Consider the following 14,939-nt stretch of genomic DNA (forward strand, 5'->3'; position numbering starts at 1 on the left):
GTGGTATTTGCTGGAATGAGTGGGGTTGCACAAGCAGTACAACCAGTGTGAATTGGGTTACTTCTAGAATACAATGAAATGCTGGAGATTATCCACTTTGATGAGCCTTTGATGATGTTCTTGGGTTGGAGAACACTAATTTTGAATGAAAGTTGGCGAACACTATCTTGGGGTGTATCAGCAATGGGCTGGTGATAGAAGAATAATAATGGGCAGTACTTTTCAACGTCTTCATCAGTTATTTGGATGAGGTGATAAATGGGGAACTCCTCAAATCTGCAGATGACGCCAAGCTGGCAGGAATAGCCAACACTCCAGAAGATAGGCTTAAGATACAGAAGGATTGTGACAGACTTGAACATTGGACTCTATCTAACAAAATGAAATTTAATGGTGAAAAAGTTTTCTACATTTAGGCAAGAAAAACCAGATGCACAGGCATACTGTGATACCCTGCTCAATAGTAGCAACTGTGAGAGGGATCTTGGAGTCCTAGTGGACAATCACTTAAATATGAGCCAGCAGTGTGCTGCAGCTGCCCAAAAAGCCAACACAGTGCATTAACAGAGGGATAGAATCAAGATCATGTGAAGTGTTAATACCACTTTATAATGCCTTGGTAAGACCACACTGGGAATACTGCAGCCAGTTTTGGTCACTGAAATGTAAAAAAGATGTTGAGACTCTAGAAAGAGTGCAGAGAAGAGCAACAAAGGTGATCAGGGGACTGGAAGCTAAAACATATAAGAAACGGTTGCTGGAATTGGGTATGTCTAGTTTAATGAAGAGAAGGACAAGGGGGGACAAGATAGCAGTGTTCCAATATCTCAGGGGCTGCCACATAGAAGAGGGAGTCAAGCTATTCTCCAAAGTACCTGAAGGCAGGACAAGAAGCAATAGATTGAAACTAATCAAAGAGAGAAGCAACCTAGAACTAAGGAGAAATGTCCTAACAGTTCGAACAATTAGTCAGTGGAACAACTTGCCTCCAGAAGTTGTGAATACTCAAACACTGGAAGTTTTTAAGAAGAGATTGAACAACCATTTTTCTGAAATGTTATAGGGTTTGCTGCCTGAGCAGCGGGTTGGACTAGAAGACCTCCAAGGTTCCTTCCAATTCTGTTATTCTGTTATTCTGTCTATTCTTGCACTTGGGAAGCAGCCACGGTGGCAAGGAAGTTCTGCCCTAGAACAAAACTTCAACAAAGCCAGTAGCGATCTTAAAAAAACATTAACAGCATATACATATGTATATGCACACAGATATATACCAGCAAGTTTCTTTACCTGTTCAGCAAATGTTTGCTTACTGTATCACAACATTGTATGGCACTATTTCACTTCCAGAGATGAAGTGAGTAGGCTACTTAGCTTTCTGGTTAAGGTATGTACTGAAGTTATTAAATTTTATACACTTCACTGGATGGGCTACATAGCAGATTTCAACTTCCACTGAGAATATTCCATAGTTTAATATTTTAGTGCCTCAGGTTTCTATGCTCCATTAATCCTGTGGCATAGTTTGATAAAGTTAATCACTTTTATAAAAGAATTTCAGGTGGCGCATAGCTTATCGAAGGGACTGCAGCATTTTGCTAACTGCACTATGAAAGTGATGAAAATGTTGCATTATACAGTTTTAAATACATATACTCTGCTTTACCTAGTTGATTACATTTACCCAAATTATTAGTAGAAGAGAAGGAACGTTTGATTGAGATGGGACTATTTTCAGTCTCTGGCAGCTGTCTTTTGTTAGTCACTTTACATTTAGCAGAATTAGAAACTTTCTCATATTTGTTTCTAAAGCATGCATAATTGTATCCAAGCACTAAAGTCACTGGTTGAAAAGCCTGTTCTCCTATCCAATTTACTGAGGAATAACATGAAGTTTAACTAACCCCTTTGCTGTTACTAAAGGTATATTTACAAACATAAACCAAATTAAAACAGTAGTCTTCCTTCCAGGGGCTCTTCTTCTCTTCAGTTTGGAATCAATTCAATTTTATTTTTGATTATAAACATCATAATTGCCATATTGCTGTTTTGGAGGATGTGAAATACATAATAATTATATAATATGAAAAAATATTATTTAAAATTTTTATATTTGTTTATTATTTAAAATATTTATATTATATTATGTAAAAATAACACTCTGCTATTCTGAAATCTAGTTTGATCAGAAAAGGGGTAAAATTCTCACACAAAAATCCATAATTAGAAATAACATTTCTTTCTCCTCCAGATAATTTGTTAGATACTAATTAACCATTTCATGAATGGAAGTGCTGTTTGGAAATCACTGAAAAATCACTAGAATCAACATTGTCTCCCTACTATGCAAAATAAGCCAAGACATCATTTTAGCCAATTTTTACATATTCCATTCAACTGCCTGCATTATCTCACCCAGTTACTAAGATTTGTTTATCATTAATTTAACATGCATGGTTATATCTCTGATTTAGCAGTTGTTATTAGACAATATGAATTTGTTCATTTCTTATTAATAAACTATTTCTCCAAATGATTACTTACTCAAATGTGTTAGTAGTTCTTAATTTATTTCATGTCTTCAGTAATTGCATAATTATGCATGTTTTGAATCAGAACATTATGCTGTTTTTGTCGTAGTCTGTGGGGCCTTATTAGAAAGAAAGCGCTGGGCCCATCCACCTGGTGTTTTCATTATGTGGTAGATTCAAAACATGCTCCCATGAGGTTTTTTTTTAATATATCTTGTTTCTGGTGAAAAATGCACAAGAGGTTTAGTAGTAATATATGTTCTATTTTTGTAGTTTTGCTCACCATCCTCTTCTCCTTCGTTTTCTTCTCCTTTCTGTGTCCCACTGGAATGGTTACTAGTGGAATGCAAACAGCAACTGTCCAATGCAGACCACAGCAAAATTTTCTAACAATCCTAGGCAGTTTGAAAGATTCCTACATGGAACCATTGTCATCTTAAGTAATTGCTCACTTAACTACAAAATGTTTTTCAATCCTTGGGCAGACAGTTTAGATACAATATAAAAAGTACTCTAAGAAGAATGCTGGAAATGTTAAATGTACAGGCCTGGAGAGATTTTGTAAACGGTTTCTTTATTGTCTGTGTTTTAAGCTATGCACCATTCAATTATAAAGATTTAACGTTAGAAACCTGTGTGAATGTATATAGATACATTTACAATATAGCTGAGAATGAGATTCTCTTCTTACATTGTGTCTTTCAGAGAGTAATTTTCAATATTGTCAACTTCAGTAAAACAAAGAGCCTCTATCGAGATGGAATGGCTCCAATGGTAAAGTCCACAAGCAGGCCTAAATGGTAAGTTAACACTCAATGAATATTGTCTTTACGGAGCAACCTTTGGCTATGATATTTTGGAATCATTCCTTTTTCTTTATGGGGTTCATTAAGATCTGGTCATCTTTATTTTCTTTATATGTACTTCACTGTTTTCCTTCTAAAGCAGCATTTGTTCTGATAGCATGGTTCACTAACCTTGTGAACGAGTCAGTGTTAGTATTTGGCTCTAGCAAGGATGAGTGATCTCCCTGTCACACTTTCATAGCATTTCACTGGATAGTCAGCTCAATTGAATGCTAAAGGATGGATCACTGTAATGTTAACCATTTTTTTTTACTATGCTTATATAGGGCAATTCAAATGATAAATAGAACTGTGTGGTAGACATAGGTTCTTTTACACATGCAAAATAAAGCAAGACAAGTAGATCGTAACATATTCTTAAATCAGTCTGTTTGTATTGAGAATGAGAACCAAAAGCTATATCACCTGGTCTATTTGGATACAGTTAGCAATTTTGTTTTGTTTTATTCTCCTATGAAACAATGTTTGTGATTTGTTGTATCAATCAGTATGTTGTTACAGCTGCAGGTATGTGAAATATTATTCTCTTCTATTTACTCAGATCTTGTATGAGACAGTTTCAAGTCCAATTACGCATAGATAATATTAAGCAAATGTGTGTCACCTTCTGACCTCTCTGTTCCTATAGCATGTCTTAATATTTCCCAATTAACTTTAGAATTCACTAATATTCCTTATTATGCTATTTATGAGGTTCCATATTGAAATATAAATCTATATAAACCATGTGGAAAAGACCCTGAAACTAGGAAACGAAAACTCAGCCTTTTCCAGTATATTTAAAAGTGACATTCTTACATCTTTTGTTCAGTAACATGTATTTCCAAGTTGTTCATATGTATACCAGAATATATTTTTGAAAACAATAAATAAATGAGGCAGAAATTCTGTGCCAACGATAGTCACTTTTCATTTTATTTTCCTCCTATTTATCCAGTATGTATAAGTAAAAGCAGTAGAAACACCCTCTTATTCAGACTAATTATTACATCAAATAACACAGGATTTAAAATATTGAAAGGGAAAATAAAACAAATAATAAGTAAAGTAGAATAAAAATATAAAACTAAATACATAAAAATAGTTTTTGGCCATTGTGCTTGGTGGAATGTAATATATGTTATTGACACATCATACAGGTTTTTATCTTTGCACCAGAAAGGTTATGCTCCATTAAATGTTAAGAAAACAACTACTTTCCATAGTAACTTTATCACTCTTTATGTGTGTTTGTATACTATACTATATCTCACTTTTTCATTTAAAAACTTAGGATAACTTATAGGTGTTTATCCTGCCTAGCAATGTCCTGTTTAGATATCATAGATAATTTTATTTATTAAACTTCTGCAGTTGTATCCCAAAATAAATTTTTCTTTCAGGAAATTGATACACATCCCTGAAGAAGAAATCATTCTGTAATAGAAACCAAGCAGTCATAGTTAATGAGCAGCTTTTTTTCATTTATTGCATAGAAAAATTTCAGATGAACAGTGTTTTTGTCATTAAAAGTATTGTATCTACACATTGATTTTCTCATTTCCAAACCATTATTGGTCCTTATCTTGTGACTAGTCTGCATTATTTACATATTATTTAAATACACTTTTACTTATAAAATTAATTTAGGCAAAATACTCTGCTTCTTTAAAAATAAAAGATAGCTATAGTGACACGTACTCACTATAAATGGATAGTTAAATGCATTGGGATCAAAGTGTCTTGCTTTTTACTAATCTACCTCTGTATAGAGGCATCAGTTCCTTAGTTGGACCCAACTAGGTGTCTGGCAGAGATGGCTTTAACTTCTTTACCCCTTACTTAAGTTCAGATCAGTGATCACCATAAGAGTAATCAGAGCATAACAGAGGAACCAAGAGTTCCTTTACTTGCCAGTCATTAATTCTATTCAAAATTCAATTACATTTGTTGGCACGTATTGATTAACTTTGGAAATATTTCAAACATAGTGTATCACAGAGTGTTAAAGCAGGGTAATATTGAGTTTGTCTCTCACCCCATCTTCTTTTTAAGGGCTAGGCTGATGTTCATGCAGCCAAATTCCAATCAATACAGTAAAATGTACAACAATATAATAATACAGTAAATTGAGTCTGATATCAGCGACTCCAGATTTAATTTCAAAAGGCTGTCCTGAACTGCTTTACAACTTTCTGGAAGGCCATAAGACTGGGGGCCATTCTAGTCTTGAAGAGTAAGGTATTCCACAATAGGGAAGCTTACACAGAATGCCACCATTGGGCCTCCTTGTGTTGCAACTCCTGAGAGATAAGGACCTTGAGCCGTCAATCTGGAAAAGTCAGCCTTTTAAGTACTGCATCCTTAAGCCATTGGGTATCTGAGCAATCAGTATCTTGAATTGCACTTGGAAATGTTCTGGTAACCAAGCCATTCCTGTTGTAACAGGTGTAACATGGCACTATTGATACTGATCAATAAGAATGTATTCTCATCACTGAACCCAGTCTTCCCCATCACCAGATTTCCACTTCTCTCTTAATGAAAATACTGGTAGTCCTCGACTTATGGCCATCACTGAGCCCAGCATTTATGTTGCTAAGTGAGAAATTTGTTAAGTGAATTTTATCCCATTTTACGACTTTTCTTGCCACATTTGTTAAGTGAATCACTGCAGTTATTAAATTAGTAACACAGTTATTAAGTGAATCTGGCTTCCCCATTGATTTTGCTTGTCAGACAGTCGCAAAAGATAATCACATGATCCCAGGACACTGCAACTGTCATAAATATATGAACCAGTTGTCAAGCACCTGAATGTAAATCACATGACCACAGGGATGCTGCAACAGTCATAAGTGTAAAAAATGGTCATAAGTCATTTTTCAGTGTCGTTGTAACTTTGAACAGTCACTAAATGAACTGTTGTAAGTCAAGGAGTACCTGTAGCTTGCTTATCTTAAAAAGAAGTGTTTTCTAGTAGTGAATTTATTATAAGCTATTCTTGAACTTTGGAAAAGGTTGGGGCTACATTTGTAATTGCAACAAGATTTCTGAATTTTGGAAGCCTTCATCTTAAGCATCATTCTTTTTTGTATAGCACAGACCACAGCAGACTACTGATATGCTTGTGCACATCTGCATTGCCATCCCCGTGATTCTACAAGGTTGTGCAAATTTTAAAAAGTGAAGCAAAAATGACTTGTTCAGTGGGAAATGTTTTCTAAAGTCAGCAATATCATCCCTAGGTACTATAACTTTATATTCAGTAAGAGTTTTTCTCAGTAGAGACATTAGCCTTCAAGTTGTGCTTATCTTTCAAAAGCAACAACTGGCTACTTATCATTTAAATTATCCCAACAGAGATCATATGAAGAACTCTAATTAGCACCTATAGAATAGTAGCTTTTCCTTATGGAATAATCATTGTAGTAGACAAAATATCTTAATAGCAGTAGTAGACATTTTACATTTTACATTACATTACAAAAAAGAAGCAGGGAACTATAGATAACTCCCTGTAATAATGATTTGCTACAGAAATGGGTTTCCTTTCTGTGCATGATGATGTGATTCACTATTGTTATCAGGACAAACATCAGTGACTGAAATATTCTGAGCTCACAAGATGCAAGCCAGGTTTTAGTTTGTTCCAGAGCAGTTCTGTTTGGATCCCAAAATAGATCCAGAAACTAAAACAATAGAATCAGGTAACAGAAGCTCTGTGGTTCAGTAAACATAATTTGTTTTATATATTAGTCAATTGTCCTATTACCATTGCTGAAATGTTGCGATATCTGGGTGTATGTTGGGCCACCAATGACCTCTATCAATAGTAGAGATTGCTGCATAAAACTGTTAAGTATAGACTGAGGTTAGAGTTATGCTTTCTGTTGCTTAGAAGCAGATTATTAAAATTCTACTGAATTTATGACTGGTCATTGCTTAATCATCTGCAGAGATAATCAAACCTGCCAGTGAAAGTGAAATTATGTGAACATTGTGCTTTACTTATTTTCCCAATTTTACACTGGTCCCTTTCCCAAAGGAGAATCTAGCCATTGTTGCCTCAATATAAAAGGGTATTATTGTAATCTCTCTTTTGTCAAATCCAAATGAGATCTTTAAACTGCAAGTAGCTAGTTGAATTTCACTCTAGAAAGAGGAAAATCTTAGAAGTGTCATTATTCCATTAATGTGGGACATATTATTTATTTCTTATCCAGGCCCCCCAACTCTAATTCCTAAAGACTTTAATCTTTTAGGAGTTGAGGCTCTAGGTAAGAAATTTGCACTGCCTCATATGCACATGTCTGTGTGCATATGTGCATGTATCTGTAATTATATTTTTATTTTATATTAGGGTAGCCATAGTAAAATTGTCACTGGCATTTCTTGTTTTTATTTCACTTGGTAGAATTCCTGTTAAAGTACGATTTGTCTTTGTGGTCAAGTTCTACTCTGACATCTATTGCCTGTATAGCAATATTATTGCTGTAGTATTTTTTTTTCCCTATAGTATCTTGGATGGTGGAGAGTTTCCTGTGGAGTAACTTAGATGCTAATTTCTATAGATGTTTCTAAACTTGTTTTTTCTTCACATCGGATGGGTTATTGTTTGCATTTTATTTGATAGATTTATAGAAAACCAATATGGATATAAAGACCTGTATTTCTTCATGCTTTATTGATCAGGAGAGGGCAAAGCTGTTTAGATAGCTTTGGAATTTTGATTAGCCATAAACTGCTGGTTTCAGAGTTTCTTTCTTTTTCTGATACATTTGCAAGTTGTTAGCATGTATGTCTTCTGCCTTTGCACTCTGAAGAAAATATTATTTGAGATCAGTAGAGATTAACTGTCATTATATGTGGAAAATCAGATGAAAGCCAGAAATATGCATGACACCTTCTCCCCCAAAAAACCACTTATTGACTGAGAGTTGGGGGAAATAAATCTTCTCCTTTATATGCCTCAACATCACTACAGAAGTACAGGGATGATTAACCAAGTGGCATAGGCTTGGTTACATGGGAACTGCCTATCTCCCATAGTATCTGGCAGGGTTGGCATGCTTAAGGTTCCCTCAATTAATCAAAGTCATCTCTTGGGATCTGGAAGTGCTCCTTCTCTTTAGCAGCGATTAACTTCTGGAATGAGGTTCTCCCTGAAATCTGAATGGGTCAATGGGTTGGTTTAGAAGAGCTGTGAAGATCTGGCTGTCTTCACCCAGGCCTTTGATGAAGAAGAGTGAGACTCCTTGCTTCATTTCCAACCAGAGATGCATAAAGTGAGCCCTGGAACAGGTAAGGAATCTGGTGTTCACTGAAGTGAAGATGAATGTCATCTTCCAGGTTTTGGGACAGAATGGTGATTGAGCTCCATATCATATTTATTTTAATTTTAAATGTAAGCCATCAGAGTCATTTGGAGTTGGGTAGCTTCTAAACTGTGATTAAATAAATAAATACCAGTATTTTGTACGCTTGTTAATGTATCAGTATGTCACCTGCTGGATAAGATGGAAAAAGAATGAAGGATTGGTAATTGTGTCTTTTGTCCTGTTGAAGTACTAAAATATCAAGGACAGATAGGTAGACTAGGAAATGAGTAAAAGGGAGCATTATAATGTGAGTTAGAGTGAGATTTAAAAACTGTTTATACATTTGTAGTTGGTATTAAATTAAATTAAATTAAATTCTGAACTGAATTATTAAATTACAAATATAGTATAGTCCTTCATATTGTAAAATTTAGGTATGTGAATAATTAACATTTAATAATATTGGAAAATTTTCTCTAGTAAATAAGAAAAAATCATAGAAGTATTTTTGCCAGACATTGGAATGACTCTGATATTTGTTGGCAAAAGTTACATCCTCTAACAGTTATTTAAAAGATAATAAGATCTTTTTGGAACCTTTAATATATTTATTCCAAACTGTCTTCCAGTTATACCACAGGGATAAGTGGAGGTGTTGATGGCAGTCTCTTCTACATGATGGCAGTGGATGACATAGTCAAGGTTCTTGGCAATTTCTCCCAGAGAAATGGGCAGATGGTAAAGAAGAAAGCAAAGAGAGTAGGCACTGTATGAAGCATGAAAACAAGGGAAAACTGAATTCTCAAAAAGAGCCAAATGTTATTTTTCTTCAGGAATAATTGCAATATATATGCTTTGAGCATTAGTATTTGTGGAAGAGTTCAAATTGCCTTAAAGAATTTTTTAAAAAAAATATTAGGCATCAATAAAAATGTAGTTTCTGGAACTTAGTTTTGTTCTGTTTTTTAAGATAATTTTGCCTGCTTAAAAGCATGGTATTTCAGCTGATTTTAGAACAGCAGTGATATGAAAATGTTTTGAAATATTTAAGATAGGAGTATAGATACCAACAATATATTTGGAAAGGGGCATCAACCCAGCATTAAAGGGCAGATATAGATCTAAGATCAGATTTGTATCTGGCCTTTGATCTCATTCAAACATTGTGTATTAATAGGTACCTCCAAAAGGATACTTCTGTATAAGGGAATGCCACAATTTTCCTCATGGTCCAAATTGTGGATATCAGTTTAGAAATTTGTAGGAGTTGAATTATTGTTCAGAGAGAAGGATATAGAATTGGAATTGCTCAGGAGTGTAATATAATGTTTGTCAACTTTCTGACTGTTTTGCATTTAAATTATTCTGGTGAGGAACTAAAGGCAAAAAAGGGTTTGTGTTAGGGTCCTGAATATAGGATTGCAATCAGAGTATTGTTATATATATTCCTTTGCCAATTGGGCCCGCAATACTGGCTGATGTCATGGATCCATCTTGTTTTAGGAAAAACAAATGCACACACAGTATGCGACCTGCACATGGATTAGAGAACAAACGAAAGTATGCAATATCATCAAGATAATAAAAGAATTGAAATGGAAATGGACTGATCACATAGCAAGAAGAACTGATGGCAGATGGACCAAGGCAGTCATAGAATGGATCCCACTTGATAAAAAGTGTCCACAAAAGAGACTTAAAACAAGATGGAGTGATGACATCAGCAAGTATTGTGGGCCCAATTGGCAAAAGAAAGCTTAGGACTGTATTGGTTAGAAACATGCAGAAGAGGCCTTCATCCTGCAGTGGATAGACAATGGCTAAAATGACGATATTAATTATATGAATATAGTAAAATGTCAGCTTGGGTACAATTGGGCCACAGCAATGCACACTTCAAAGCAGTATTGTATCTGAATGAAGTTACAAATGATAAATTTTGGCAAGCATTTATATTATTATTTTTCAGTATAATACTATCAGTAGAACTGGAGGAAAAAAATCTACAAAAGTCCCTATGTGGAAAGGCTTTGCCCTTCTAAAGATGGCAATATTGAAATATAAACTCATATTCTGTTATATAGTAATTTCTATCAAGACATACGGAAACAGCTTATTAATGCCTCTTCTAACTCAATTTCTAAGATAGACTGAAAAAAATTATGTTCAATTTTTACTAGCAGATAAGGACCCAAGGTAATGCTTGCTATTTCAAATTTTGTTTTCACAGCTTGTAAAACTTGTTTATTGCTAATAGCAAAATAATGCAAGAATACTTGTATATTTTTATCTTGCATGCTTAATTTATTCTGTACGGTCTACTTTTCTATTTCTACTAGGTTTTATTTTAGTAAGTTTTATTTAATCTGGATTACTAACCTGTAGTAAAGAAGTAAATTAGATTTTGTTTAAATTAGTGGATATGATTTGGAAATGATTTTGTGTCTGTGTATAAGCACCTAATGAGGGTTTCTAACTTGCAGGTTCCAGTAAGAATCATCTAAGAGTTTTATGGGAGTCACGCTACCTAGTTCTGATATCATGATCATTCATTCAAGGGTTAGTCAGGGAGCATGCTAAATATTTTTGATAATCACTAATATCCAGGGTTTTTTAAATAGAATGTTAATGTTTTTATACATTTTTTATAAAAAAAAAACAGATGTCCATTGACACCATCTTGGAATGTAATGGGCTGTATTGCAAACTCCTGGTATTTACTGCTAGCAAAGGAAAAAAACAGAGGAGTTGTTGTTGTTGTTGTTGTTAATTGCGAAGTCATGTCCGACCCATCGCGACCCCATGGACAACGTTCCTCCAGGTCTTCCTGTCCTCTACCATCTTCTGGAGTCCATTTAAGTTCACGCCTACTGCTTCAGTGACTCCATCTAGCCACCTCATTCTCTGTCTTCCCCTTCTTCTATTGCCCTCAATCTTTCCCAGCATTAGGCCCTTCTCCAGTGAGTCCTTCCTTCTCATTAGGTGGCCAAAGTATTTGAGTTTCAACTTCAGGATCTGGCCTTCTAAAGAGCAGTCGGGGTTGATCTCTTCTAGGACTGATCGGTTTGAACGCCTTGTAGTCCAAGGGACTCGCAGGAGTCTTCTCCAGCACCATAGTTCAAAGGCCTCAATTCTTTGTTGCTCAGTCTTTCTTATGGTCCAACTTTCACATCCATACATTTCAATTGGGAAAACCATGGCCTTGTCTATACGCACTTTTGTTGGCAGGGTGATGTCTCTGCTTTTTAGTATGCTGTCTAGATTTGTCATAGCTTTCCTCCCCAGGAGCAAGCGTCTTTTAATTTCTTGGCTGCAGTCCCCATCTGAGGTGATCTTGGAGCCCAGGAAAATAAAGGGAAAGGGTTTTTTCCCTCAAAATGAAACAAGTTTGGGCCAAATATCGAAAGCTAACTTGACTTTGCATGAGAGACCATTTGTTGGGAATATAAAATATATTTAATATTTTAAATAATACAATATATTGTATTATACAATAAAGTAATAACAACTATAGTATGGATTAGAAATAGTCTTTATGTTGGAACTGAAAATTCTTGGGAATTTATTAGCAAGATTTATTTAGAGAAAAGAAATCATGTGGATTTTTGTTCTTGGTATAATTTTTTAATCCTGCACATTGTATCTGAGGGAAATATTCAGAAAGAGCCCCTGCAGAGAAAAACATTTGGTCAGCGCAGTTCAGGTGTGGAAGGTAGAGCACCCAGTGTGTTTTCTCAGCAGACTGTGTTGCTGAGGAATAAAATTATTGCATTGTGAAATATTTCCAATTAAAGCTTTTAAAATGCGATTTTAAAACTTTACAGCAATAGTCGAATTTGAAGTATTGTTCATGCAATCCCCAAGACTATTGTTTCTTGAAAATGCCTACGTAATTTCATTTTCTCAACAACAACAACACAATCTATATAATTATTCAATATGCGAGTAAGGCTGGTTTTGAAATCTTGCAACATGGGACCTATTTTATGCAAATACTACATATTAGTCATCTTAATATTTATAAGGAATTAAGTTTGTTTCAAAAATTGGAACTTTTGTATATAAACACATGCCGTTTCTGTTGATCAACTGAAGAATTAAATGCATATCTGAAAGCAAATGCAGTACATGGGGAAATAATGACTTACTTCAAAGAATAAAACAAAACGTGTAACTCTAGAAAGAAAACTGGAGAAAATATTAGGCTAATGTGAGTGAGAAAAAGCATATTTGTTGAGTTAATGCATAATTCCCTGGATATAAAGAATTAGGACCATAGTTGCTATGTAGATAGTTGCTATGTAGATAAAGATAGTCCTCACTTAATGACCTGTCATTTAGCAGTGTTCTAAGTCATAACCCCCCCAAAAAAGCTATTTATGACCCAATTTTGAAGTTACAGTCATTGCAGTGGCTTGCAGTCATTTGTCCTTAAGACCGACCACCAGGATGTTGCAGCACTTCTCTGTTTCTCTCCCCCACTTTGCCTGCCAGGTCCCCCTAGGAATTGGGCCTGCTTCTTACCCTCCTTACCCATCCTCCATCACACACTTACCTTTTTAAGGTTTCTGGATCTCAGGTTGGGGAAGGAGGGCAGGTCATTTGTCTCCGGGCTGCTTGCTGCCTTCTAGAAGCAGCTTCCATTTTGAACACTCCTAGAATTCCTTGCATTGCACTGAAATGGAAGCTGCTTCCAGGAGGCTTAACAAGGGCTACACGCTGCTGGGAAAGCTCTGGAGCTCCAGAGACCTTCAAAAAATAAGTGTGCAATGGGTGATGGGGAAGGAGGGCTGGTAGGGGAGAAAATGCCTGTGGGGACCCAGTGTGAGTGAGAAAGCCCTGTAGGGACCTGGTGTGAGGGGAAATAACTAGCAGGGAGGTAAGAGCTGTGGAGACCCTGAGGGATGGGAAATGGAGCATGGGGTATTACTCAGGAAGGTGGGGAAGGCCATAGGATGCCCAGGGTAGGCAGGTCTCAGTATTAAGATGGAGTATGAATTGGTGAATAGGGAATATGTGTGAATTAAATAAGTCCACACAAGGCTTGATATGTAGATAATTGGCATGTTTGTTACTCTGAGTAGCTAGAATGAAGCCAATCTTGCAAATGCCCCTACATTCTGGATTTTTCTCCCTAAATATTTAAATCAATATCATTGTTGGAATTCAGTTCAGTTAACAAGAAAATTAAACCATGGCTGAGATCAGTATCATTCCCAACCTGCGGTGAGAAAAAAAAAAGACATTGTGGAATTCCTGACTAAAAGTCACAATTTTTAATGAATTTTAATGAATTGAGAACTATAAAAAACAAGAAGGCAGGGAGGCAGTATGGTTTGATGCTTAGTGTTCTTTCATTATATAATCATTTCTGTAAACATCTCTGGCCCTAGTTTGTTCATAGACTCCAATTTTATAAACAAATGTAAGCTTGTATAATATAGGCTTAGACCCAATTGGTGTAATGGTTAAGGCAGTCATTTTCTCCAGCTGTAAGAAGGCGGCAGTGGCAAATGTCTTCTGAAAAACCTTGCCAACAAAACTGCAGAAACTTGTCCAGGCAGTCTTCAAAAATTGGACATAACTGAATGGAAGAAAAAAAAAGATGCTTAATATTATGCAATGAATATATTTACTTGGGGAAAGAAAGAAAAAGAGAGAAATTATATATGATTATTGAATTAAAACCACTATATCTTAAGTAGTGATTTAACTATTTAAATTTTAAAGAACCTGATAGTGTTTTTAAAAATGTCAGATGACTGATTCTATCACTTTGAATTCTTTTTAAAAAAATAGTATCAGAGCAGTTCTGTTCATGTGTTTTCATAGGTAAGGATGGATATGTTTACAGCCTCAGGAAATACTTTTAAGTAAACAGTGTTTGCAATGGGCAATTCTTTGCAGGTATTATTATTTTCTTTTCCCTCTATATAAAGACAAAAATAACCATTGTTTTCTTGATCAATACATAGTTAATATTTCAAACAGTGATATGATGTCAGTACCTTTGTGGTGTGAATGACACATTACATTTTTTCCTGTGATCTTAATCTCTTATTTTATAAAGTATGAACTGAAATTGCTATTTACACTGTTTCTTACATCATTCCTTTGTCTGTGACAATATTTTACCCAGTTCCTGAATATAGGAATGCTTAAAACCTTTGTTTCTGCTGTATATTTACACACACACACACACAAACACACACACACACACACACACACACACACACACACACACA

General features: G+C 35.2%; 1 protein-coding gene across 1 annotated transcript in view; it reads left to right on the plus strand.

Annotated features, from left to right (window-relative positions):
* Window positions 1–14,939, plus strand: part of LOC107283065 (cytosolic carboxypeptidase 6) — a 251,190-nt gene that overhangs the window by 129,384 nt on the left and 106,867 nt on the right. Inside the window, exon 4 of the mRNA XM_015810915.1 lies at window positions 3,234–3,328. Coding sequence (XP_015666401.1) covers window positions 3,234–3,328 — 95 coding nt within the window. The remainder of the gene's footprint in view (window positions 1–3,233; window positions 3,329–14,939) is intronic.

This window comes from Protobothrops mucrosquamatus, unplaced genomic scaffold (genome assembly GCF_001527695.2).
Source record: "Protobothrops mucrosquamatus isolate PMUCROS unplaced genomic scaffold, P.Mucros_1.0 scaffold24, whole genome shotgun sequence".
Lineage (NCBI taxonomy): Eukaryota > Metazoa > Chordata > Lepidosauria > Squamata > Viperidae > Protobothrops > Protobothrops mucrosquamatus.